Below are 27911 nucleotides of genomic sequence, written 5' to 3' on the forward strand. Positions count from 1 at the left end.
TTTTCTGTGGTTTCAGAAGGAATGCTGTGCTACAAAAATCAGTTCGATATGTCCCCGATTATGTATGGAATCACATGGACTGGGAGAGAACTCGGATCACCCCGTTTAGTACCTGTCTCCCTAGTTCTGGTTGTTATTAATAGAGAATTAAAGGGTTTGGACACATTCCAGAGGTGGTGGAGTACTTATATTCCAATGCAGTTCGATGTGTTACAGACAAAAGCCTGTAAGACTAGCCCATTCGTCGTTATGCATACACCTGCTTATGAACTGTGTGTGTTATTAGTCTGTCTCCCTCAGCAAATCCAGTTGTTTCACCATCAGTTCAAATTAGCGCTTGCCTCTTCCAGACCTAGCGGATTTTGCTGTTGGCTCCAGGGAGGCTAAGCCTGGCTTGGGGTGTTTGGTTTCCACAAAGGGCACACTGCAAAAACCACTGCCTGCAGGCTTCAGCAGAGACTCACCTGGCAGTGTTCCGACCCAGTCATAATTTTTAGGCTATGTGTCTTCAGTTTATCACAGAAGCTTGGGCACGTAAGGCTGACTTTGTGCTCGGAGCTGGTCTTTACCAACACCGGAAGAGGTCAGCCTTGGATTTAAGGTGTTGAAATCTTCCAACAACAGGGATTCAGCTGCTCTTCTACGTAGTCTGTGCAACGTTTCTGGTGAAAAAAAATAAAATCTTAACTCTGAGGCTCTGGTCTGAGCCTCAGAGCAGCACTTTTTCAGGCATTGCCGTGTTGCATTATCTGACATTACTAAGAAAACTTCATCATCTTTGTATGCCTCTTCAGGCAGTCACAGGCTGCCCTTAGATCACACTAGGCTCCTCTGTGCCTGACGTTTTGAACACGTCCAGCTTCCTCAGCTCTCCTTGTAGGTCACATTCTCTAGACAATCAACTCTCTGGTGGACGAGTTCCAGTTTCTCAACATCCCTTTTGCACTGGCTGTGCCAAAAGAGTACTGTATTCCAAATACGGCCTCACCGGTGCTGAGGAGAGGGGAATAAAACATTCCTTCCATCTGCTGGCCACTTTGAGCCAGTTGGTATTGCTCACCATGCATTTTGTCTCATTTGAGATGAGAGTGCACTGCTGGCTCATACTCAGCTGGGCATCCACGGTAAGCTGGGTTTCAGCAGACTGCTGCTCTGCCTGTCAGTCCCTAGCTGGCTCTGGTGCTTGGTGTCACTCTTCCCTGGGTGCAATTCTTCTCATCGTCACTCTGGATTGAAGATGAGCCACTCAATATGTCAGCTGTTTCCCCAGTTCAGGATCACCTGCAAATTTGCTGAGGGTGTGTTAGTGATGTGGGAGTATGAATCAACAGGGAGGTTGTTACGGTGTGTTTACTCCTATGTGCTGGGTTCCCTGTCTGTACACGTGTCAGTTCGTTTCTCAGTTCTCTGGAGCGAGTGACATAGCCAGTAAAGTTCTGGGATGGGTCTTTCCAGGGGCTGATCATTCCTCCTAGCCAGCACGGATGAGTCCACAGCAGCTTTGGCTGCCTCTGCCCTTCCCAATGCCCTGATGCTAACCCTGTAAGCCTTGCCCACCACTCCTGAGCATCCCCGGCATCAGGCTAAAAAACGTCCTCCTGGCAGGCCTGCCTGTTTCTCCAGGCGCTTTGAACTGAAACACTGCCACAATGGAAAGTCAGCAATTTGGGGTTTGGGCCGCAAAGTTGCCATATGGAGCTAGAGGAAACCCAGGTCAAGTGCTATACAATGTAGCTGTAGCCAGTCTGCTTCAAAATGACCTGAGCTGAGGATCTTCTTGCAAAGGCTGTTTTCGGTAGTGTCTCCTTGCTGAAGAGGCCTCATAGTTCAGCCAGTCTGCCTCCTGCAGAGCAGCAGCAGGCTATACTCATACCCTGCTGCTGGGATCTGTGAGTTGAATGACACTTTGCTTCCAAAGTAAGAGGCAAATTCTGTTAGCCCTTATTACTAGGAAACCGTACCTGGCTAGTTTGGTTACCAAAGATACCTCTTTTCTAACTGACTTACACATTTTAATTCAAACTAGTGATATAAATACTCATCGCTTCTGTGTATACACCCGCACAAAGCACTTCTCTCTTCTGTCCACAACGGATAGTCAGGATGAAAAGAAAGCAATTCCCAATTCTGCTGCTATTTTTAATTTGAGAAACTTAAAATTCAATTCACCATTACAAATAGTTTGCTTCTATGGGAATATGAAAAATGCAGATCGTTGGGAATAGCTGTTTTAAAAATATAAAATTCCATTGTAATCACTAAGAAAGTTGATATGTTTTATATAGACTTACAGTTTATATTGGTAAGAAAATGTTATGAGCGGTTGCCCTGGTTTCAGCACCCTGGTGTGGTGCTTAGCTGCCTGTTGCGATAAACCACAACAGTTAAGAGATAAAAGGGTTAAATCTGGAGCCCAGTAACCTTCATCATGTCCTTTTCAATACAGTAAGATGTTGCACTTAGACTGTGTTCCCCCACGCTGCTCTAAAAGCATTAGGAAAGAGTAAATTGTTTTTAAAAATATTTATATTTAATGGCTATCTTGCAACTACTCAGCAAATCTCTACTGGCTCTTTTGTTCCAGGCTTTTAGGAATAAGTACATTATCTGATTTTTGCAGAACAGTGCTCTCTTCAACTAAATGCAGTAATAAAATGGTTTCACTGGCCATCTTAAAACATGAATGACAGTTTAGATGAGCACATTCTCTCAGATATTTAGAAATTCTCCTGCAATCGATTGCCATCTACAAAAGGCAGGGTTTTCGTTACCGTTAATTGACGGTTATAAGTTTTGAGGAAAAATACTGCATTTTTAAAGAATAATTACTTTATTTGAAATATTTTTTACTGAAATGGAATTGAATCTGGTCTTGTTATTCCTGCGCATCGATTTGTTGGATTTGAATGGCCTCATGAGACTAGTGTTACAAAGGCATGTAGGTATCCTTAGCGTTATTCCAAGTGAGCAGTGCTATGTAAAGTTAAGAACAGGCATGCTTTAACAAGACAAAATGGTGATGGGAGAGAAATTAGCTATCAGAAATGGTGTACTGGTTATTTAGAGGATACGCAGAGGGTAGCAGAGTTACCTTATCATTGGCTTTCCATGTAAAATACCAAACAATGCCTCACGCTCCTCCACGAGCCAAATCCGTGGGAGCTGAGGAAGCACAGAGCTGTAGATGGCTGAGGTCAGGTCCTTAAGAATACTCCTTTTCTAGGGTCGTGGTCTTTTCCAGTCTAAGTCACTGGTATATCGTGAGATACAACAAATGGTTGTGTTGTACCTTCCTGATCTTTAAGGGAAAAATATTTATTAGTGCATTTTAACTCAGCTTCCACAGTATTCGTTTCTACTATTTTGTGCAATAACGTAATTAGGTAATTAGTGATCATCAGTTCCCAAAATGGTAGGAATATTTCCCTCTTGCTTGAACTGCTAGACAGAGAAGAGCTTCAGAAGGCTTTGGAACATTCCTGCACTGGCCCCTGTGGATTGACAGAGCAACATCATTTTTCATTTCTGACTTGTAATCTTTTTTCCCCACATCTGCCTTTACTGTTTAATTTAACAGATTTACAGGCCATTCCTGGGAAACCGAACGGTTCCAGAATTGTTAATTAAGTTCCATAGCCAAGAAACAACAAACCAAATGATAGATTGGGAGCCTTACCGCTGTGGCTATCTGCTGCCTTAGGGACAGTCTGTCCTGAAATAGCAAGGAGTCTAGCCCTTTTCACCCTCTCATTTTTATTAAAGAGTCTGCTCTGCAGCGGTCTGCCAGGTAATTAGCCTAGTTTCAAGTGACCCTAATAGCATGTGGCATGCACTCAGGCTTCTCTGTAAACTAAGTATGACTCCATCTGCGCAGAGCCTCTGGGATGCAGCTCATCCCTGCAAATGACAGAAAGGTACAGGTTTTCTGGGAGCAGCTAGTACAGAAATGTAGAAAAAATGCAAGCGAGGAATTGCCTGGATGAACGTAATGAACCATCCAGACACTGACCTCAAAGTGTCAGTGAAGCAGAGGCCTTATAAAAAGTCCTTTCAGTCTTTACATGGAAATTTTAGAAAAGATCCATAGGCAAAATCTGGAGGATGCGATCCTCTCATGAACAAGGCGGACAAGCCAGGGTGCAGAGATCGGTAGAATAAACACAGCACAAGGTTGTTCCTAATTCATGGACTAGTCAATATTGTCCCTCATGGCATCATTTCGGGGATATGTGCTGAAGAGGCAGTTGGGCAGAGGACTCAGGAGTTGGGCAAGGTGTTTATAACTTTCACGTTCAACAGAGCCAAAGAACAGAATGGGAGACAGTCTCATTTGGGAATTTTGCATGAGCTTCATGTGGTTTTCTCAAGGCAGCCCGGCCCAGAATTTGGCTGACTGAGAATTGGTTTGGTGTTGGTTTGAAGAAACCTTCTGTTCCTGTGGAGGAGAGAGCTTGAGAACGTGTACTACAAAGGCACAAAAACCTGGATGACTGACGCATTGGCAAAAGTCGGGATCATAGTTTTTGTGGTCCAGCTCATGATTTCTGAGCATTTGGATGGCAACACCGTGTCCTGTACAGAATTGCCTTTGGGTAATTCCTATACGGCGATTCCTGTACTCCAGATGGGGAAACTGACGCCAGACGTGCTCTGTTTGAGGTCTCACAGTAAGCCAGTGGCACTGGAACAATGGCATCCAGAACGTGAACAGCTGCTCCTTGTACTTCTTCAGCAACAAAGGTTTCAGTAAAATCAGCAGAAACGCGGCATGGTCACGTGCCCTGAAAAGCCTGCAAAGGCTTCTGAGCAGGAATTATGAGCTACTGTATCAAAGGCCCCACGCTTGACATTTATTGGCTTTTTGATGAATGTTGGGGTAATTTTACTGTCAACACTTTCTCATTAGGAGCCTGGCAGTGTTCTTTCTGACCATTATCTTGCTCAATATCACATCGGGTTGCTACAAAGAGCAGAGATTTTATGTAAAACCCATCTATCTCTGTAGCTGCAAAATGTTTTAATAATTCTACATTAAAATAATTTCATGGAAATGCTGGCTGCCTCCTCTAAGTTATAAGGAGAGTAGACAAATGGCTAGATTTCCATGAAGACCTCAAGCCATAGGACAAAACTCATACTGCAATGAGTAGGATTCATTTTTCTTGATTTGAATGGCATTGCACCTCGATCATACTAATTCTGAATTTAGCCACTGAGTAATGCGTCCCCATCCTGTTTTACACATTTTTGAAGGAGACTTAAAAAGGGTACAAAGGCATTAGAGCTATACCTTTCTCACTTTCCACTGACCTACTATTTCCTGGCTGTTTACTGTCAGTGTTAGGAGGCTTTTTTCTTTTTTTTTTCAATCCTATAGCTTTTATAAAAAGAAAACAGTAGATCTGTACCCCTAATACCACAGTGTATTTAGAAAGGGGAAAATCATCCCTGAACCAACTGTAATGATTTTCACTCTATGACTTTTAAAATGTGAATACCACTACTAAATATTTGGATTCTGAAGTCACGAAAATGGGAGCATCACAGGACTACTGTGGTTTTTTATTGATTATGGTTGTGATAGAGAAAAAATGGAAAACAAAACCAGATGATGAAATAGCAAATATCTACTACTAAAGTTTAAGCCAGCTTCATAGGTTTTGGAATCATGATTCATGACTTGTGCAGGCCAGCAACACAGACACCTGGATATTTTAACATAGTTTTGTTGTAGCTATTTAGTAAAAGGGAGCCTACCTTTTCCCCCTTAGGTAGGACAGAGTTTTCAGGCTGTCTAGACTGAAACTTTTAATGCCCTGGAGTTAACTGAAAATAAGAAACATTCCTGTAGCCTAGGTCAAATCACAACCAAACGTTTTAAACTAACTTCCACAGCAGTGCAAGTTAACGTGTTGTACTTAACACAGGTATAGGTATTGATCTCTTCCACCAGTTCTGTTGAAGGAAAGTCACCCCTGGAAAAGGCAGGACAGGTATGGATGGCAACACCTCAGATTATCTGCAGCTTGGCTTATTAGAGCCATATGTCAGTGAGGTCTGATGTAATGGGTCATGTTTAAGAGAACAGAAGCTCCAGCCACAGTCTGCTTTCTGAAGGAGTTTTTAAGGACAAATTAACTGCAATAGAAGACATTCAGGCTGCCTCAGCTGCTGATTACAGAGGAGGCGTTAGGTCTTCCAGAGTGGCAGTCAGGTTTTGTTCCAGACCTGTCCTCCTATAAACAATTACAGCAGATGAAATCATTTTTGGAAAGATGAGTGTTTTCTTTGTCTACTCTCCCCCATCAAGGATAATGTGCTATATACCTGCTCCGGTGTTCTCCCTTTCCTGGCCCAAAATCACTCGTTATGGACACTGAATGATACTTCTGTAAAGAAGCAATGAAGAATTGGTAAGAGATATAAAGAACATGGGGGAAAGGAGAAAGCAAATGAATACATGAAATCATTCTCCTTATGTGGCCTTCGGTCTAAATATGACTATTTTGATTCTTATACCTGTTTAATGAAACATACCTTTCATGACATTAAAAGTTTGTCATCTGTCGTTTAAGGGAGTCAAGCCCATAACAAAAGACTATTCTGAGCATCAGGATACAGTATAAACACAGTCATGGCCCATATTTATGGGTTAGTCTCCCTTCCTTCTCAAGACCTCACTAGATGAGATTAAAAATATTTTTAAATGAGTGTACTTTTTCTTGCTTTTTGTTTTTGAGTCCTTAGTGGAAACTCAAAACATTTTGTCCTTTTTTTTTCTCTCCCTCTTTAGCTGGGTAACTTTTTTAATGAATGCCAAGACTCTTATATAAGTACACGAATCTGGAAAGCTTTACAAAATACCATGTTTCACAGTTTAAGAATTGGTGGCAGTGCCATAAATACTGGAGTGGGGGAGTGGTTTTAATGGAAAATTGTAAAAAATGAAAGGTGTAACAAATGAAAGAGCAGAGTAACGAGAGAATTTGGCTCTCTGAAAGAAATCCATGCAGGAGAAATGCTGGGGGGCAGGGAAACGACTCTGGATTTCTACACCACAGAGTTTACTCAGCTGGAAAGATATGGTTGGTAAAAAAACATTTTTTTCCAACTCAAGCAATGGGCCAAGGCATGGGCTGTATTCACAGCACAGGCTCAGTCCGTTGGGATATATCTGCACAGTAAGGTACTCACCACATACTACCTGCCTATTCTCTCCTGTCTAGCACCAGCAAAGTTTTCCAAGCTTCATTGTGGATTTTTCCTAGTGTGGAGGGTGTACACAGCAAAACATAATGGCATTACTACATTAGACTTTGTTAATGACTAGATGGATTTATCACCTTCACTTCCTGGTGAATACTCTCTCTCACTTACCCTGCAGTGTGCCTCCACAGTACCTTTCTCTTCCTGTCTCCACTTCCCATTCCCAGAGGTTTTCCTTCCTATTATGTTTTCCCTAGCCCAATTCTTTTCCCACAGTCATCCTTCCATTTAAACAGGTGGTCCCTGCTACATTTCCCATTCAGTGCTGCCTGTAAGCTTTTCTACAGTGTCTTTTCTGTGCTATTTCCATATAATACCACTTATCCAGACCACCAATGCAGAGGACTGGAAAACTAACCTAGTTTACCCCTTTTTCAATGGGACCAGCAAGAATATTCAAGCAAGGACAATCAGCCCCTTGTTCATTGGCCTGATGTTACTATTAATTATTGTAACTATTATTGTTATTATCATCACTATTATTATTGCTATACTCTATAGTAACACCACTACAGTTCAGAAATTGAAATTTTAATGTTTTCTCTCCATACTTGGGCTTGGGAACTGTGGTCTTAATTGCTAAAATTAGAAGCCCCTCCAGTGTGAGTTAAGGAATAGCATTTGTCTGGCAGCAAGAGTAGACTTATCCTCTAACACAGACTGTAAAAACAAACAAACAAATAAACAATGTATTTAGTGTGGTAAAATGGAAGTTGTGGAAGATAACAGTCCTCTTTGTGTGCTGTCTGTGGAAAGCCGTGTGCTTTTAGTGGTTTTTCATGTCAGCATTTATTCAGAGTAGGCAATCCAGTAATATTTCAATGGACAGCCTGAAACCTGTCTGAGGCGCTTGATGGCTGAAATACAACACCAATTTATTCAGTTACCCACTCATAACTACCAAAGAAGCAAAATCCAAAGAGTAAATTTACCACAGCAAAAGTCCTGGTGAACAGCTCAGTAGCAATTCACAGGCTAAAGAAATCTTTTTTAAAAGTCAAAGATCTTTCTGCCCTGTTCATCACTATAACATTTAAATACATTTTTACAAGCCATTTGTTAGATGATTCTGAAACATAAAGAAGAGGAAAAAATGTTTTTACAGCCCTGGGCAAGAACAACAACAACAAAAAAGATTCACTTCCTGGCTTTCTCACAAAACTCCAATGTGACCTTCAGCAAGCTAATGCCCAAGAAATGTGACTGTCTGGTCCAACCTCCTATTTATTGCTTCTTGGCCTGCTTACCTCTAACTGGTACTTGACTGAATCGCGACTTTGGTTGAGCTAAGGAAATATCTAACCTTGTGAAGAGGGAAAAAATAAAAAAAAAAAAAAAGAAGAAGGAAAAAGGAAATAAATAAAAGAAAAAGAAAAAAAAAAAAGATGCCAACAGTGTGTGATCCATTCTCCTTGCAGTCAGAACTTGTAGTTTATTTGAATTCATCTGACAACAGCTTCCAAGCAGGGTAACAGAACTGCCCCTTTTCATGAGCTCAGCTAGATCTTTCAGTACCTCAGCAACTATACATAATGGGGCTGATCATTCTTTTTTTCCTGTCTTTTTCCTTTCTTGTCTCTGTAGACTGCAAGCTCTGCAGGGGAAAATTGGTTGTTGCTGTGAGCAGCCAGGGCCATGGCACAACTGCTCAGATTGGACTCACCTGTGATGAGGACTGAGTGATATGTACCCAGTTACAACAGTGAGAAGCCAAATATGAAACAATTAAATAATAGTAATAATAATTCTCTGTCCCAGAGAGGCTCCTTCAGTTTACTACAGGTTCTCGGAAATCTTTGCACCTTAGCAGAAAATAAAGTGCTGGCACTATATAGCAAACGGTCAGCAGAGGGCAATAACAGCTCAGATCTTGAAGCAATTCCTGGTTATTCTGTTACCAGTACTGCCAATGTCGTGTTTCTACTTGACTGCCCAAGGGGAAGGAGCCCTTGGTTCAATCACGCAGCTCTCTGAGTTGTAACACGTGTGAGAAAGCGCTCCCAAAGTCATGCCAGGCACGGCTCTAAATTCTCTTCTGTTCCACTTTCACTGCAGCCCCTGTCTTTGAACCCACATCGATTATGCTGGAGGACCAATTGCGATCTCACAGTCACGATGAGCTTCTTGATACCAAATTCTCAGATTTTTGGAAGCAAGAGGACACCTTGTTCTGCTCTAACGAAAACACCTGTGAGAGATACAGATGTGTTTGGGGACCTGGACCATTTGGCAGAGCACAGTTTCCGAAGGCCTGACTGTTCTGGCTTTCTGGACAGTTTTATTTTAGATCCAAACGAGGTTCTGTAGATTGTTAGGAGGTTCTGGAGAGAGCAAGAGACTTGCAAAGACCTCCCAGCAGACTGGACCTGCAAGCCAGGCAGACGAGGCAAGCAGAGTGTGAGCACCATACCCCAGATTTCAGTAAGAGGTAGCAATCAGAGCATGGGTCTCCCAGCCAGAGCTCAGCCAGCCAGCTTCTCCTTCTCACCTCTTCCACCCTGCTTAACAGGCGACCTACAGGACATCATCCCTCCGTGACTCAACTTCCCCACCTGTAAAGGAAGTTACGGACTGGTCTGTGACACGCTGGGAACAGTGGATGATAAAAACCAATCAGCTGTGTTACTCACGGCTCCGTGGTGAACTAAGAGGCTTGTCACACCGCTGGGCCAGGCTGCCAGGCAGAGAGGAGAACTGCTGAAGGTGTTAGTCCAGATGGACTGTGCACGCCGAGGCACAGCAGGAGCTGTTGAAAAGGAAAAATACTCCCTCAGGTCCTCTCCCAGCAGGAATAATATTCCGGTTGTAATGCAGATATCCTGCCGAGTTGTTCCACTCCTCAGGGCTGGTGAATGCTTTGCAAGAATCTGCAATGGCAATCATTCGACTGTAGTAAATATTAGAGAGTAGGAATGCCAAGTGTCTCTTTATCTGAGCTTTACTTTTACTTCTGGCTTCATGAAAAGCAAGAAAGCATGACCAACCATACCGATACCATTAATAATACTTGGAATTTCAGGGAACACTGGTTATCAGCATGAATTAACCAGTCCTCCCTCGATTCCCACACCATAGGAAAAGGATAGAGAACAATTACATTGTTCAAAGGCACCACAGTGAGGGAAGCCTGTAACTGCTTCAAGCACAAAACAGTGAGTGTCAGGCCATGCTGAACCTGCAGAGGAATTCAAATAAACAATATTGAATGATCAGCTGTGGAATGCAGTGAGCACAGCTAGGTCAACAAGCACACTGATAAGAGCACAGGGCGACAAGTGGGGTCCAACCCAGCCTAAACCTCCAGCAGCCAGAGGCAACCGGGTAGAGGTTACGTTAGCTTTGTGCCAGGCAGCTTCTGGATAGTTCTCAGCAGCAGACCAAGTGGAAGATGTAATTGAGATGCTGCTTCGTCACTTTTTTGCTGCCAAGACTCCACTCAGAGCGGAGTCATCTCTGCCAGTCGTGATTCAATGCCTTTTCCACTGGACAACCTTCAGCCCCGTCGTACAATTGTGCTTCTACCCAGCTGAGGCAGAATTGATCTGTGCCCTCTTTCGTTTTCCTCCCTGCCACTTCTGATCCTTCTCTGACTCAGCGTGGCAGCGTAAGCCGGGAAGAAACCATTTCAAATTATGGCAAGCTGTAACCACAGAAATTGAGCCACAGCCAGTAATAACACTAAAAGCAAGCAATTGAAACTTTGAAACAAAAACCCACAAATGTTATGTAAGAGTGATAAGCAGCTATAATAACCACACCTGGCTAGATAGTATTTTAAACCAAAAAGGTGTTAAATATTTTTGCAACCTTTTCAAAATCTTTTCTTCAAAGAAGGTAAAATTTAGGGTTTTTTTTTTTTGGAAAAGGGTACTGAACATCTGGTTTTAGCAGACTTTTTTTTCTTAAAAAACTTTCTTCTTTAAGGGTTTGTACAAAAGTGTACGCAAACATTCCCATATAGATTAAAAATATATTCTTTCATGTGGACAGAAAGTCCCCGTTAACGTGGTAGCTGCACAGAGGATACAAAAATAGCTGCTAGCAGAAGTATATAAGGGATACGATTAAGAAATCAGGTGCTAATGAGACTGCTTAGGACTGATTCACGAAGGGCCTGTGGCTATTCCATGCCAGCCCTTCCAGGAGGTGTCTCTCGCAGGCGTGAGTCAGTGCTTTGCCTCCGTGCAGCTCCTTCTGCAGGAAACTCCCTGCAGAAGAGCTGGCAGGTATGTCCTTAAAGGCAAAGCAACGTAAACAGGGGCTTCCTATGCCTTACCTCTTCCAGCTGCAAGAACAGACTACAGAGGCAGCTTGGAGCGAGCGCAGATAAAGCAGAACGGGGAGGCTCCGTACGCTGGCACAGGCAGGAACCGGTCAGTACTGTAAAGGTACAAAAGATGGCTGTAAGCCAGTTTGGGTCCTGCTGGTCCTTGAATTGATGTTAGCTCTGACGCTCTTGTGATCTTGAACATTCCTGCCTGGAGGACAGATTCTTTACTGCCTGAATTAAAATCCTGCCCTCAGCAAGGTTAATGACTATAATTTATTAAAAGGCGTGTAATAGTTTGTTAAATGATGTTGGGAATAGAAGGTTCGTGAAAACAAGTTACAAAGCGTCCAGACAAACAAAAAGTTTGCACTGTACTTCTCTTTAAATCGAACCAGTCACTAGAAGTCGTGCATTTGTCACCCCTTTTGGGCCAAGAGCAGTGCACAAGCTATATCCACGTGTATCTACCATGTGCACACCGCTTGTTGATGCTCCCAGGGACGCTGCACGGTGGCTTCCTTCCTGTCATCCGTGGATTTCACAATGGCACGTCCAGCAGAGTCTGTGTGGAAAGCAACAAGAGAACAACCTGTAATTTACCCCTTCCTTTGCTATTTTCCTCTAGAAATGTGATTTCAATGAAGAAGCATTCTTCCTTTTGAGAACTAGCAAAATATTCACAGACATGACCTCCCAGGAAGCAGGGCTGGCAGGAGAGGAAGGGATTGGTGCACAGGACCTCACCTGCTCTTCATATTAATCTTATTCACAAAACGCTTTTATAGCTATTAAAGAAAAACTCTATATTAAAGACTGGTAATGCTACTTCAGTATTGAGCATTTGCAAGAGACCCTGCGTTGCTGGAGTTCAAGAAAGCTTCAGAATTCAAATGTTTTTCTCCTGTTCCCAGTCACATTCTCTCAGTTGTCTATTGCAAATCTCCTGGTATCTGGTGTCTGGCCAAAAATGGAATCCAACCCCAGAGCTAAGGGTCTAAGTTCCTTCTGCAGTTCGTAAAGAGAAATAAAGAGAAATAAATACTTCATAAAGAGAAATAAATACTTCAAAAGAGTGAGCTAAAACACCTGAAGTGTTGGGAGGTGCCTAGCAGTAGCCAGTAGGGAAACGAAGTCTTTGCTGACCTTGGGAGTTGGGGTCTGATACCATAATCTGAGCACAGGGATATCTTCAAGAGTAGAACTGTGCTACTGCTTTTCTCTGAAAACACATAAAAGAGTTTAAAATACACTTTTTAAAATGTTATTTTGTGTTTATTTATGGTGACTGATACAGGCCCGAATATTGCACTCGTCTTGATGTGCTTACCTTTTTTTTTTTGGTCAGGAATGTCTCTCCCATTCCAGTGTTAGAAGTTCAAGTCACAGCAGTGTCCTGACCTTAGGAACTGAGCTGCTAGTGCAGGATCAGTTCCTAATGGTAAAACCACCGCTTCCATCTGTCCTTGCACAGCAACAAGGGGAAGAGGGTAGGGAAAAAAAAAAAAAGAAAAAAAAAGCAGTAACAAATGTTCTTTCTTTCCTCACTTTTAAGGGTGAGATTTCCCTTTTATGTGGAGCTCTCTCAGATTATTTACTATCAGAGCCAGGTATCTTTAAAGGTTCCTTCTTTTACCAAGAGAACAAATTATTCTGTAAAAAAGCCAGTTCTTTGCTTATTGCCACTGCCAGCTGCATGCAACTTCAAAATTACAAAGCACTCACTTAGATGAAGTGAATACTTCATTAAACAATTAAGCAATAAGGCAGAACAAAGGCTGTGGTTTCCAGGCCTTGTTCTGTAATTGTATCCTGCAGCATTAGGAGAACCAATGCTTCAGCATAGGGTTGTGTTTTAGGCTAGGATTATCCTCTAATAGCCTTGTCCCAAGGTATTAGAGGACTGCCACGATGGGGAATTTTTTTTATCTGTTGACGGTGATGTAAAATATACGATTTGTCCTTGAAGGTCTAGGGATGAGGATTTCCATCCTTCTTTCTTCCTTTCGTCTTACTGTAACATCTCGATTACAAGCTTTTATCTGTGCTCTCACTTTCTGACCCACGAAGGTTATCCACCAGCCTGATTTCTGTGGAGGTACAGTGTGTTGAAACCCCGTTCAGAAGTAAATAATACCACGTACCCCTCAACACATTTTGGGCACTTTGAGCCTGAGTTACGCGGAGGAGAAAAAATCTGCAAGCCATGATGTTGAACAAGGTGAAGTTTGTGCTGACATTTTCTGTTCACCTCAGACAGAATGTGCAACCAGCGAACTTTCAGATCAAACAGGCACCTACAGAGATAAGGCAGATGCAGGGCTAGTTGGCTGATAAGTAGAGATTGTTTGGATTGCAGAAGAAATTTAAATGTCTAAAGTCCACTTACATTCTGCTACAGAGATCTAAACCCTTTTCTTGATCCAGTAAAGGCCCGATTCAGTTCCTAATGAAATTACCAGGATTTGCTCCACTGACTTTAAAGTTGGCTCTGGGCAGAGCCCACAGCCCTACCAAAAAAAACCCAAAACAAACAAACAAACAAACAAAAAACAAAAAACAAACAGGCAGAATCCCTTTCCAGAACAGTTAGAGAACATCACAGATAACAATGACAAGCCCTTCTCTCAAACACAAGGCATCCCTCCATGCTGCCCTTCTCCACAAATCATTCAGTTCTGCTGAAACAGAAAATACAGCTCAAGTGCAAAACACAGCTCACCGTGCCACAGGACACTCTGTCCTTGGGAACTGGAATTAAGCTCGTCCAGACTCGTGTTATGGGCCAATGGAGGGCCATTAGGAGAATTAACTTGCAGTCTGAACAGGAATCAAAACAGAAATCTAAATAAATAAATAAATAAATAAATGTAGTTTTTGTTTTGTTTTGTTTTGTTTTTCTGAGTGTATGTATTTTATGCTCTTTTAGAATAAATCATTCTATGTCTTTAATTTTATTTGCATTCCTCCCCTTTGGAAATAATATGATTAATATTAAGCTCAGGTCCGTGGCGTATTCTTCCGTTCCCCACAGTAAATTGCATCCATTTCAGATCTGCTGACTCTGGAAAATATCTAGTTGTCTATGCTCATTGGGAGGTATGGGAGAACAAACTATCAGAAAACGTCAGAAAACAGATTTTTCATAGCAGAAATCAAAGAACAGCTGTTAGGATGTTCTACAGCATTAATGCTATAGAAGCCTATAGGAAAGGGAAGAATTTGCTCAAAGAGCAGGATCTGCTGAAGGGAAGGATTAACAACTAGACCAATAAAGGATTTAGGTGCCTAAATTAAAATTTAAGTGCAACCGAGGTACCGAACTCCCAAAACACCCCCCAGCTCCCCTTTCTCTCCCCTCCCACTGAACTACAAAAAACCCCCAAGGATGGCACAGCTCCCTGGGTAACTCCTTCCTCTGCAGACTTCTCCTCATACCTGCAAATCTTGTCTCGCCAGTGAGATGCACCAACATCAAAAGGAAGCTAAGGAAAGAAATTAAGTCCAACTTGCTAGACGACTTACTAGCGTGCCTATCAGATCAGGCTCAGTGTATTTGGAGCCAGCAGCATGGAAGAGGGACAAGAAGGGAACGGCTTGATGGAGCCGGAAGGCAGCACGGGGAGCTCTGGAGAAAAACAGCGGGTCAGGAAGCAGTGGGGGTGACATGGAGGAGGCAGAAGGAATGGCCTCTGGACAGAGATACAGCCTCAGCCACGCAGGAAAGGGATAAGGTACTGAAGAGAGAAGGAGGCAGGGGTGAATCTGGGGATCCTGGAGACGAAAAGAAGACAGCGAAGCTTGGCTGGAGAGAACCAAAGCTCTCGATGCCTCCAGTTCTGCTTCTGTGCAGGTACAGAAGTTGCACTGGCCACTGCACCTTCAGGGCTACTTTCCAGTTAAGCTAGAGCATCCCTCAAAAATCAGGTACTCTTCTGGCTTAATCCCAAATAGGACTAACTGCTAAAGGCATTCCTAGAGAATGCCTAATAAATGCTGACTGCCTCTGCTCTCACAGGTCCTATCTTGGCCATTTTTACAGCTAGTGATGGTATCTCAGATGCTTGTCTAGGAAGCGTCAGGTTAGGAGGCTCAGTTTTGTCCCTTAACCTTCAGACCATTCAAACTCATCTCTCACTTTCCACACGCATACCCCGATCGCCTGGGGAAGGAAAGGGAGTTGCCCTCTGCAGCTCAGAGAAGGATGGGATTTCAGACCTCCCATCTTTTGAGAAAGTTCATGCTTTTTAGTCCTTTTGCAGCCTGGATCACCATTTCTGGATTTCCACATTCCTGTCCCCATGGCAGAGGATCTGGCTTCAGAGGTTGCTATTTGTCTCCCCCAGCCCGAAGGGATTTTGTCCAATGATGCTCTAAACCAAACGCAAAATTATCTAATAAATAAATAAATAAAAAGATTCCATCCCTACAAATAAAAAATAAAAAATTTAATCTGGATCACTACCCAGACCTGACCACAAAAGTGCACAAAAGCCACTGAAGTGGCACAACTGAGGCAGCAGTGACATCTGGGCTGGGATGTCAGTCTGCTGCTGATTCACAGACAAATCCCCAAATTTACCACTGCAAGTTTATCTTGCCGTTTGGATTCCATCCTGGCAGCTAGGCACTGAAAAGGAAAGTGCACTGGGGCACCGAGTCCTGGCACTAGCCAGGAGTGCCTTGCCGAAAACAAGGACATGGACGATCTTTAGGAAAAGTTGTATAAAAGAGTTGTGAAACATATCTCCTGTGGGATCAGTGATTGCAAACATGAGTAACAATGAATGCTAACTAGATGGTATTTGTATTGTCACTCTGTATGATAAGCCACTATCTTGTCCTGAGGTTTCTAATTGCCAATCTGTACAAATAACAAATCACAATACCGCAGTTACCACAAACAGAAACTCAAATACAATGACCATAAAAGTAACTCAAACTTTAATTTGGCTAAAGCCATTTTCTTTCATAGTTATCTCATATCCCAGTACATATTTATTCCCTATTTTTTCTTTTTGTTGCCTCGCAGTCAAAATGTAAATTACCAGCTTTCTAAAGCAGGGATGTTTTTGACTTTATATGCCATGCCTAGCATAATGTGGCCCTGAATTTTAACTGCGGAGCTTTCTAAGTCTACTTAAATTCAAATAAATAACAAATAGTTTTCCATCTTTTTACCTTTTCTTTCTGACTCCTCAGTCCTGCTCCAGGTCATTTGTAGAGAAAACAAAGACCCAAGAGTAAAACTATTTGTGAAGGAAAACCAAAACAGGTGAATAAGATCCTCTTTGACCACAGTTCCTTAGTTCAGTGTCCAGTCTCAGCTATTTACAGTAATAAACATAACAAAGCACATTCTGTGTGAGAAAAAAAAAAAAACTTGAATTTTGATCTGTAACACAAGGAAAAGAAGTCCAATTGCCAAGAGGAGTTTTGCAAACATTGGCTTGATCCAGTGGCTCTGGTTCTGGCAACATTTCCAGACGGGCTGTCAAATGGGCTTCTCATACATAGGACTGTCCTGACACTGGCAGTTGGGTATGCTGTGCTGTTGATGCTGGAATAAGATATAATTTAGAAATGCACATGAAATACCGCCTTGCTTTATTAAGTAGCAACCAGAAATGTCAGTATCACATGTTAATTAATGATTAATGTCTGAGGAAGGAGATGCATACTTGACATATTTTTAAACTGGTATAACAAGTTTCTGTACTGCAGAGGAGGGAAGTTCTCCATAATACACAGTAATAGGCTGTGTACTTGGAACTGTGCACAATAAATTTCCCCACCTTCAGGACAGAATGTGTCAACACACAGCTGCTCTCCAGAATAAAGTTAATGCCAGGATTAGTAGTCAATAACGCTGAAGAACGAGGAAAGAAGAAAAAACATACAAATGATGATCAAAAGGACAAAAAAAAGTCTTTCGGACACTCCTGGGGTAGAAAAATGTAGACAGAGCACATTTTTAATGTGAGGCTAGACCTGCTATCAAAAGGTGCTGAGGGTAAATCAAGAAATGAAGAAAATAACATTGTGGAACGGACAAAGCTCTGGGACTAGACAATCTTCCTCAGGGTGATCTCCTACTCAGCAAAGAGAGCTTTAGCTCAGGCAGGGAGAGTTAGCATATACTTACACATAATGCTGTCAGAATAACACATTGACGTTATCTAACATCCCACACTGATGAATAGTAAAGCACTTTGCATCTGTTCATTGATGTTCCCACACAGGAAATCAGTAAAGTACATGCTTGCATTTAAGTATATTGTCCAATTAAATGTGTTTCCCAAACAAAGATGTTTTTCTTAACCGGGGTCTACATGCTATATGGAGTAGACACCACTCCCACATTGCTCCTTTATAAAATGAAGCACTTTCCTCCCCTGTCCTGTTGTGTAACAACTGTTGCAGGGGATAGTCATAGCCTATGATCCTATACCAAGTCATTGGCAGAATCAACCAAAGATAGAGCTGGGATTCATCTAACCTAACATTAGCAAGCTATAAAGTAGTCCTCTGGTCAAAAAGGACAGGTAGGACTTTGGTCAAGCTTTGCCATTACTCTGTCCACTGGAGATGTTTCCTCACAATGTGGTTTGTCCAACCTGTCTTAGGCCAGTGGAGACAACCCATCTCTCTTGACTGTAGAAAGAACAGACAGTTTAGATTAGAGGTGCCATCTTTAAAATAACCAAAATTACGTAAGGTAAATGTCTTTTTGGGATCCCAACCACCTGCTGTTCTCCCAGACACAGCTCCTGTGGCCCTGGAGGACACTCAATACAGAGCTGCAGACTGGCCATGGTGTCACTATTTCCCAACCCGCACTGCCCTAAATCACACAGCTCCCCCTTTCCAGTTCTGTCACACCACTTATTTTGGTTAGGGTCACCTCTTTTTGAAACATCTCCTTCTTACATACTTCAAAGGACTTTCTGCTCTAGAAATCATTCTGCCACCACAGCATGAGCAAGAAATAATGATTTCTGCAAGAGCTGTTCAAAGTCCCTTCCTGATAGTGGCTTGAATTTTTTACAATGGTGTGGAATGTGAATCGAATTGTTAATCTGATGGCTGTCGTGGCATTGCACAATGACTACCTTCTATAAATAAATTCCTGCCAGCGTGATGATATATTAGTAATAAGAGTACAGATAGACAGTATGTGTTATTGAGCTGTTATGGGTGGCACCGTGTAACATGGCACACAAAACCCTTCCCTCATTCAGGACAGAGGCTCAGGAAAGGAGTATGCAGCCAGATGAGGAGGCATGGGGTCAGGCCAGTAACTTTTGACTGTTTTCACCTCTTTTACCCTTAACGTTCCTCAGTAATTCAGTGGAGAGACAGCCCCACAGACACGAAGCCACTGCGAACTGAGCTCCTTCCCCATTCCCCCCACAAGCGCGGGTGCTGAGTGAAAAGTAGTTGGAGACCCCCAGAACCCTCCAGAGAACATAAGATATCTTTCCCAGTCCCGGACGCTCGGTCTGGGCAGGAATTTACCTCAGGATTTTCAGGAGAAGTAAGCCCCCCCTGCCCTCATCAGCGGGCGCTCATGGCGGCCCCACAGCGCTCCCCCCCCACCTCCCTCTCCGCCCTTTTCGCTCCCAGACCCCATCACACGGCGGCCTGCCGCACTTGGCCGTGTGGGAGGGAGGAGTATCGGCTCTATGCCCAGCCCAGCGGGCTCAGGACAAAGGCGGCTGCGTTTCTACCGCCACAGCCGTCCCGCCCGGGCGAGGCGGAGCCGTACCGGAGCGCCGCTCCCCACCCGGGACGAGCCGCCCCTGCCCGCCCGGCGCTTTAACCGCCCGCCGTGGGTGTTGGCCGGGCGCAGTGCGCATGAGAGCGGGGTCGGCTCCTCAGCAGAGCTCGCTTTAGGTTTGAGGTTACTCCAGGAACCGGCTGCCCTTCGTCTGGTGTCCTTCCCGCACCCCGCTTTGTCCCCTCGCTGCCCTAGCCAGGAGAGGCGCGGACTTCTGCCCGCAGCAGGTGAGCGCGGGGCTCCCCCTGAGGGAATCTCCCCTTCCCGGCTCTGCCCGTGGGGACCGGCTTTCTACGGGCTTTTTACCGGCTACCGTGGCGGATTTCCAGCGCTGTGTGGAGCTATGGGGCTCGGGAAGCGCCTGCAGTGGGCTTCCCGGGGGGGTTCTCCCCTGAGGGTGGCGAGCCCGGTTCAGCTTCGCCTGTCCCCGCTCCCTTTTCCTCAGCGACCCCCTCGGGGAGAAGCCCTGGGGCTCCCCTCATTCCTGTCAGCCCTCAGCCCTCGGTGGGAGCGATCCGGCGTGGGTCTTGTTACTCACTAATGGGATATTTCCCTTCTCACGTCAGCTGTTGCGGTTCCAAAAGCAGCACTTGGGACGGCGGCTGCTCCCTTGGGGTTTTGGCCCCTAAAGTTCCTCCAGGCAGGTTTGTGTGATGCTCTGAAAGCTGCCAAACGCGGCTCTGCTCTCGTATTTGCAGCATGTATAACGTTAGCAGCTAAGGAAAGAGACTTCAGAGCCCAGGAGAGGTGTTTCTGGGCTCCATGCAGTTTTGTGCCCGAAGGAGAGAAGGAAAAACTTCTTGCAAGCCTCTTTGCTACCTGATGTGAGGCTTAGCTGAGCTGTGTTAAGGGTTATTTTTCTTTCTTCTTTGGATTTTTCTTCTCCATCCCCTTCTGGTTAAAAATAACTTGCTCCTGCATGTAATAACAGGTAACTTCTGGGGAAAAAAAAAAAAAAAGGATGGGGGAAGAGTTTATAAAAGGTCTCATACCACTGTATTATTTGGCTTTGGATGTGTGGCGTTACTGACTAAGCGTGATGGTAAAGAGCTGCTTTTTTTCTTCTTCGTTGCTTCCTGACTCTCCACAATTTACTTTTATGCTTGGGGGGGGGGAAAAACTGTTGGCTTAAACAGTAGCAGATCCTAGCTCCAAATATTTTGCCTGCCTTCTGTCAGGTGCCTGTTCCATCTGGCGATGGTAAGTGTGAGATGGCTGCTGCTTCGTCAGATTGTGATCTCAGGTAGTTCAGGCGAGGTTCGGTGTGTGCAAGAAACCACAGCCCTTAAAACACTCTGGATTCTGGATTTTCAGTAATCGAGGCTCTTAAGGACACGTTTCCTGGATAGTTTTGGGTTTAGGATGGCAGCTGAAAACGGAGCTGTGTTGTGCTTGGTCCTGTACGTGGGTGTAGCAGGAGATGATGCCTGCTGTAAGAAGTATGCAGATGAAATAGGCAAGAAATTTGGAGGGAGGCTGTCCACCTTTTTCTTAATTGCAGGGATTTTAAACTCTAAATAATGAAGTACTATAAATGTAACAATTGTTTTCTTGTGCCCTTCCTTTTCTGAAGGGAACAGAAGGAAGACCTTCTTTCCAAACCCTAAAGCATGTCTTAAAAGCTTTTGCAATTTCTGGTTTAGGCTAACAAAAAGGTGTTATTTTAAGACTCTTCCGTGGGTCCTTTGACTAATGCAGCATTGCAGATGTACTTTATTGTACAGCTACCATAATACAGAACAATGATTGTGGTTTTTTTGCTTCCTTTGCAATGAATATCTCTGTATAAGGGAAAAGCTGGTGTTTAAGCACTAAAGAAAAACATTGATCACTCATATCTCAGAGAAATGGAGATACGAATTATTTCTCAGAAGTGAAATAGATTTTTTTCAGAGGTGTTTTTCTCACCAAGGGTTTGCTTAGACTACTTACAACAGTGAATAAATAAAACAAAGTTTTATCATGAAGTGCTAGTAGTGTTTGAAACAGAAAAGGAACAAGGGAGATGCTATGTTACATCTCTTTACTTTGTGAACAGTAAAACTCTTCTCCTGTCAGTCATAGTTGCTTTTCCTTGTTTATATGCATGCCTCTGAGAGAAATATTAACCCAGAGCATCGGTGGAGGGGCTTGCTGGTTGGATGTAGTAACTGCAGCGACTTCACTCCTTAGCAGTTGACAAGTCACGAGCTGGCTGACCTTCTAAAATACTGGAGCGTGAAAATAAATGATGATACGAATGTGGCTTTCAAAGCCAGCCAGACAGGCTGTGTCAAATACTGTTACCACTTCCCTCCCCTTCCTTAATTAAAAAATAAAAGCAAGGAATTTTAATTTCCAGTGTCGCTAGCTGCTTAAAGATCTCCCTCTCAGTTAGGTATGTATTGATTATTCCTGTGCCAATGGACGTACAGGGTAAGAATTTACTGCTCTGGTTTGCCTCTGCACTTTTCAGCTCAATTTGCCTCGGGCAGGCAGACCTTTATGTACTCACAGAGGAATGAAATGTGCACTAAATTAGCTCCATTTTAAAGTAAACGTCTCTGCTTTGTGCTTCAGATGTCTTCTGCCCTCTTCCCGATGCCATCGCAGCAGTCACAGGCAGATACAGGAAAGGAACTTGAAATCCCAGCGTGCGACGTGACACAGAAGCACTGGGGCTGAAAATTATCTTGTCCTCCTAAGTGCTCTGTAAAACAGGATTTGGTTCACCCTTGCTATGACTGTAGCAGTCGTTACAGGTGTAACATCGCTGGGGTTAGGGCACCATTATGTAACAAGAGAGAAGTTGACTAATTATAGAGGAGTCTGTGCCCAAAATTGTTTATGTAGATTTAATGTTTCCAAAGAGCTGGCTGTCATGGATAGCACCACCCTGATTTTAAGAGGGGAGACTAAAAAAGCAAGTAACTTTAAAAGAATCGGATGCTTTCTTTGCAGAAATTTGCATGAGAACATTTGAAGTCAGAGGAGACCTCAGCCATCACCTCGATGTGTTTAAAGCCCCAGATAATATTGCCCTACATAGCCATGGGTATCGTATGCAGTTCTCCCACTAAGCAGATAGTGATCATCAAATCTCAACCATAGGCTGCCAGTGAGAGCCTTATCCTCCTGTAAGACGTTAATCTAAAGAAAAGTAACTACCTGTCACTGACCAGAGTTTTATTTTTAGTTGGGGTGGAGGGACTGAGAGCACCTCAGGGATCTTCCTCCGGTAACTTAACCCGCAGTGTTATATCCAAACCTGTGCCAGTGGCTGCCTTACCTTTAGGCAACAGGATTCAGCTGGAGCTGCTGTTGATGTCATGTGCTGGGAACAAAGTTTACTAGCAAGGGATGAGGCAAAGATGGAGAGGAATCTGCTTTACAGTCTCCTCCCAGATAAATTCTGTCTTCAGGCTGAACAAATATGCATAGCATTGTCAGATCTCGTAGTGGTGTTCTGCTCTCTGTCTTAAAAGAAGTGGCACGTCCCAGACAGTGGAGAGAGAATGATGAGATGGGGATGATCTAGGCTTTTTCAAAAGGTTTCTTGTCTCACTTTGGCTTAGTTGTCTTCAGCAGGTAAGAAAATTTCTGAAGGATATTATTTCAAAAAACAAACAAACACAAAACCTACCCATTAGAAAGGCTGTTCTTGAATATCGAGAAGGACCAGGTAAGAATGAAGGACACTTATTGAACCCTCTCCTTCTGCTAACTTGAGGGTTGGATTAACATGGCCAAAGATGTGACCTCGTGCATTAAATTTTCCAAATCCTATTGTGCTCAGAAACAGTGTAATAATTGAATTATTGCTTAGGAGCTGATGAAAATGTTGGTCTGTGATCATTTTAAGCGGGCTGCTACATTCAGTTTGAGATCTGCTTTGGTGAACCACTTAAGTCCGTGATGAAATAGCTGGATTTCAGTTCTCTGAATTGGTGCCTTGCCCATCTAGTTCTTTCAAAACCTACGTACACAGGGTTAATTATTTCACTGCTGGCAGCTCTCGCAAATTCTAGTGCAAGTTGTATGAATGATGTTCAGTGTGTTTCTTGAGGCTCCAGCTTCCAGGTTCAGAGGACTGAGGGAATCTTTGTTTTCAGTTCTACAACTAACAGATTTTGTAGCTCTCAAAGCTAAGGAGGAAAGTTTGAAAGTTTGTTAGAGCGTGCTGTAGAAATGCAGGAAGCTTAAAAGGAAATATTTGGGTTACTTGCCTTGAAGTCCCTTCAGTTCTGGGAGTGTCACGTGCCTGTTAGCACTGAAATTATTTATGGGGGGGGAGTTGCACATGTCTCAGGCTGCTGCGCTACCATGAGAGCACCCCGAGTTCCCAGTTTGTGAAGGACATTCAAATTTATTCTCCACCTGCTCTGAAAATCGTCATCAGGACTGAGATCCAAGTAAGTGTCTTTCAAAGCACTTTTTCTCTGCCTCTTGTTTAGAGAGCCGTACTGCCCTGTTTAAGGATCAGCTTTTCTGTTTGGCCAGCTGTGCTATGATGACATACCCTCTCTAAACAAGGGCAGGAAACGTTGCTGGATGTGAAGCTGCTGTAACTCGGGTTTGGACAGCCAGGATTTTGTGTGCGCAGTTGAGGAGCGTGCATCGTAAGCATCTGTGCTTCTGAGCCGGAGAAGAAATCTGCGTTTAGCTGCGTTGGCCAGTTTCAGTTGACCTTGGCTCCTGAACGCTAGCCTTGTTGGTTGTTACTTCAGTTTTGCTGGCTCCTTCTGTGAGAAGGGCTTTTACATCTACTGCCTGATCCTAGGGCTTTTCTGTGCCAGCACAAAGGGCTAAGCGATGCCTCAGGCCATCCTGCGTGCTCCTAGCGAGCCAACTGGCCTGGGATGTTTGTCCTTTGTTGGCAGTACTGTCGCTTAGTCTTCCTCCACTCAGGAAGGTTAAAATGTACTGAATATCACAGAAGTAAGAAATAAATAACCTCTAGAACTCCAGAATTTGCTCTGTATTTCAGGTAGCGAAGGAGGACTCTGTTCATAAGGAGGAAATATATCCACCATAGCAGATCAGCCAATTCTGAGCAGTCTGTAACAACAGCGGCACAATGAAGACGTGTCGTGGGCCAGTCTGTTTTGTTTAGCTCTGATCTTGTACAGCTGGCTCAAAGGTATGTAGCAGGAGCACTCAATAGAGGGAAAACCTAATCAGGTTGTTAGATACCTGCTCTGGTTTTGGAAGGCCCTGACCACAATGTGCAGGAGACTGGCTGAGTTCCTACTGTTTGCCTTGTTTTATATGCTCTTCCCTCAGCATCTGGTGGCTGTCGTCAGAGGCTAATTGTGATACAGGGTCTCTGGTCTGCCCCTGCACCACCATTTTTTATAAAACCTATCCCGCAGTGGCTCTCTGAATGACCTCAGAGTACTTTCAGATGTTTTTTTAGATCTATGGCTTTCAGCTCAAGCAGTGCCACTTAGTAGGAGATGACATTGCACATTGTACACATTGTAAGCGTGTGTGTTCATACATCTGTGTACAGCGGGGGGATGAAACAAACCTTGAAGTTCACTGGCCAGTTGTGTTTCGCTTGCTGCCCTGTGAAATAACTGCTCAAACCCAGGCAAAGCGTGTGTGGTGCTGAGTCTAGGCTTAGGAATCTGGCTTTAGAAACTGTTCTCACGAAGCGTGTTCTAGAAATTGCACGTATGGTGAAGGGAGGAAAAGACTGATGCTGTGCCCTTCTAGAAACACGTGATAACTTCCTAAAATTGTTGGCTCTCCTTACCGTGAATGTGTGGTGCAGGAAATAGGATGCTGCTGTCTGCTTGCTGGCTTTCAGCTCCTGGCTGCTACGGCTGTTGACTTTTGGCCTCTTGGTGTCTTCCATTTTTGTGGAATTCATCTTTAGCTTATGAAGCTAGTCTTCAAACACGATTATTAACAAACATTTTTTTCAATCCCCTACTATAGAAGCAGTTCCTTCTAAATACTAGAACAGAACTTCAATCAGAAGTAATCTCAATCAGTAAAACTTAAAATATATATATATATATACACACACACACATATATATATATATATATTAAAAAAGGACAGACGGCACTTCATCTTTGGCAGCTTCATGCAGTCTCTCTGAACCATGTAGCTCTGTCAAAGCAAAATTAAATCTTTGGAGGCAAAACTCAATGTTAATTTCAATATATTTCTTTTTTTTTTCTTTCTACCCTCCGCAAAACATGCGTGATATGTGAAGTGTGTTCTTTTAAATTTCTTGTGAAAGCTAGTGCTAGTGTAACCGATCGTTTCCACTGGCAGAATCTCAGCTGCCCTAAGACGCCTTTTGTTTTAATATTTGGGGTTTTCTCCCCAAGCAGTACTGCTCCTGTCACGTTTCTGTACTCTTGTATCACAGTCTGATGATTTGATTTTTTAATCCATAGTAGTCCAGGGGTACACCTCAAAACCAAAGCAATAAGAAACTAGTATGTTGGATAGAGTACGAAACAAATCCTCTTGTGAGCTACTTTCCTTTTGCTGTGTTCCTGAAGGTCAGGAGGAACAGCTGCCTGTCGCCCTGCTGTTCTCACTTGCTCTGACGATGGCTACTGTATTATTTATTTATTTTTTTGAACCCTTGCTGGTTACCTTGGCAATCCTACTGAAACAAGCTATGGGGTCTCCTCGAAGTTCATTAGACTCTTGGCTCTATCCATCTTGAATCCATAGTTTTTCACCGAAGAGGGGGCATAAAAAGGGTGCAGAGTCTCCTGCATCAGCTGTGGTTAGGAAGGGAATTTGCCTGTAAAACACGTGTGTGTTTGCAGCAGTACGCGGCTGTAGCTGCACTAGGCATTGTACAAACACGTAGGAGTAGCTTCTCCCTTAAAGCACACAGCCATAAAGGGGAGAAGGAATAATGTTTGTGAGCAGCTTATGATCTTAATGACCTCTGATGTGTTAAAGATGATGTGAACGACTGAAGAAGGAAGCGTTTTTTCCTTTTGCTTCATGGTTTTGGCTCTTGTTTTTTCTCCATCACCCCCGTTCTGCAGGCTCGCAGCTCGGGAGCAGTGCAAGAGACTTTCTGAAAGGAGTGAAACCTCCGAAGACTTGCGACACAGCGGCAGAGCCAACCCTGTAATGCTTGCTGCTTGATCTTGTGGGGGAGGCTCTCTTAACCAGCTGCACTCGCTGCCTTTATTCATTGTTCAGGAGCTTTGTGAAACCTCAGAGCCTGAACTCCAGGATGAATAACAGGAGTATTTACAGCTTGTGGCTTTGACATTTATTTCTCTACTGACTCTGGCTACTTCTGTTGTGCTGGACACAGCCTGCTGCAAAGCTTGGACCCGTTTTTGCTAAGGTCTTGCCGTTGGAGGAAGCAGAACAGTGCTCCTAAATACTTCCTTTCCACAAAGTTTTGGCTGCCTAGTTGGTTTCTCAGTAACTTGGATGATTATTTTCATTACATTAGTCTTTAAATTTCAGTCTCAGTTATGCTATCTACAGTAGCCTGAGGCAGTGAGCTCTGACCTCGCCTGGTAGCCTAGTCTGTAAAAAGCTTACAAAGAGTTCTGAGTGTAACTCTAGAAATTTAGAAGTCGTCTGTAATGCCTCACCGAGGGATGGACCAGATGTGGCATGTCCAGCTTATACAGGGACACCGAGATCAAAGTTTGCACTGAGGAGGCGCAATGCCCACCTCATGTCAGTAGGAGATGCTGTGAGGTTCAGAGGGGTGAAGCGCCTTCTAAAAATTGTCTATTTTTCCTCTGTAGGCTGCGGGGTTTGTGTTGGAGGTGGAGCCTCTGTTGCAGGACATGTTTTAGTCTCAGGCTGTTCTTTTCAGGTTTTAGCTTTCTGCAGCGTAACTTCTTGGCACGTGGCAGCCGGAGGTGCAGCAGCTGCTGCAGGGCTCCCGTGTGCACCTGCCTCGTGTGATTCCAAAACCCAGGACCGAGAGCGTGCTTCTGCTTCTGCGGTATCACCAGCGGACCACGACCTTGAGGATGCACTGTGATGTGTTAACGGTATTAGTAAAGAGGAAAGGAAGAACGTGTAGGTGAAACCAAGGTTAAATCTCACCCTTTTTTTTGAACATCAGGGCTGCCAGTAACCACCCACTCGAGTTGTGGCAGTGCAGGGCTCTGCTTACCCTGCCCGTGCTTCCAAGACTCGCGGGGCTGCAGCCTAGGGACATGGTGTGGGCGCCTTCCCACGGGACACTCGTCGGTGCTGCGGAACAGAGGAGGGAGCGCTCGGCCGTACGTCTGGTAATGTCATAGCTCTCTCCCGAGAGGAAACGATCAGCGGGATGGAATTGTTGCTCGGTATTGGCAGATGTTATCTCACCGCCACGAGATGCTAATCGGTGTACCGCCAGGCTCTGGTTTCTCAGCTCGGGGCTGGCAGGGGTAGGGAGGCAGGAGAAGCAATCCAATTGAATTGGAAATGCGGACTGGGCTTTGCTTCTCGTGTCACCTCGCGAACCACAACAAAGGGAGAAGCACTCGGGAAGCAGGACCATCTCGGTACCCCGATATCACGCAACTGAAACGGTGTCTGGTTCCCAAGCGGCAGCGTGTAACGTGGTACCTCGGCACCAGCTGTTTTGAGGGATGCATCGCTGCTAATTCCTAGCCACCT

The 27911-nt window shown here is 44.0% G+C and overlaps 2 protein-coding genes across 2 annotated transcripts; one reads left to right on the forward strand and one right to left on the reverse strand.

Annotated features, from left to right (window-relative positions):
• Positions 1-113: 113 nt before the first annotated feature.
• Positions 114-27363, reverse strand: LOC308190142 (uncharacterized protein). The gene is made up of 8 exons (XM_080581134.1): positions 19620-27363; positions 16715-17093; positions 12005-14377; positions 11543-11646; positions 9897-10133; positions 9755-9818; positions 6328-6389; positions 114-662 (listed from the first exon to the last, which is right to left on the reverse strand). The coding sequence occupies exons 3-7, from the start codon at positions 12063-12065 to the stop codon at positions 6361-6363; spliced, it is 495 nt and encodes a 164-aa protein (XP_080437260.1). The 5' UTR covers positions 12066-14377; positions 16715-17093; positions 19620-27363; the 3' UTR covers positions 114-662; positions 6328-6360.
• On the forward strand, positions 19174-27542 carry LOC308187857 (uncharacterized protein; the record flags this gene model as incomplete). The annotated part of the gene is made up of 2 exons (XM_080576218.1): positions 19174-19540; positions 27370-27542. Exons 1-2 carry the CDS (start codon positions 19219-19221, stop codon positions 27540-27542), a joined length of 495 nt encoding a protein of 164 aa, XP_080432344.1. The 5' UTR covers positions 19174-19218.
• Positions 27543-27911: the final 369 nt, after the last annotated feature.

This window comes from Anser brachyrhynchus (assembly GCF_964034855.1).
Source record: "Anser brachyrhynchus genome assembly, chromosome: 1".
NCBI classification, from domain to species: Eukaryota; Metazoa; Chordata; class Aves; order Anseriformes; family Anatidae; genus Anser; species Anser brachyrhynchus.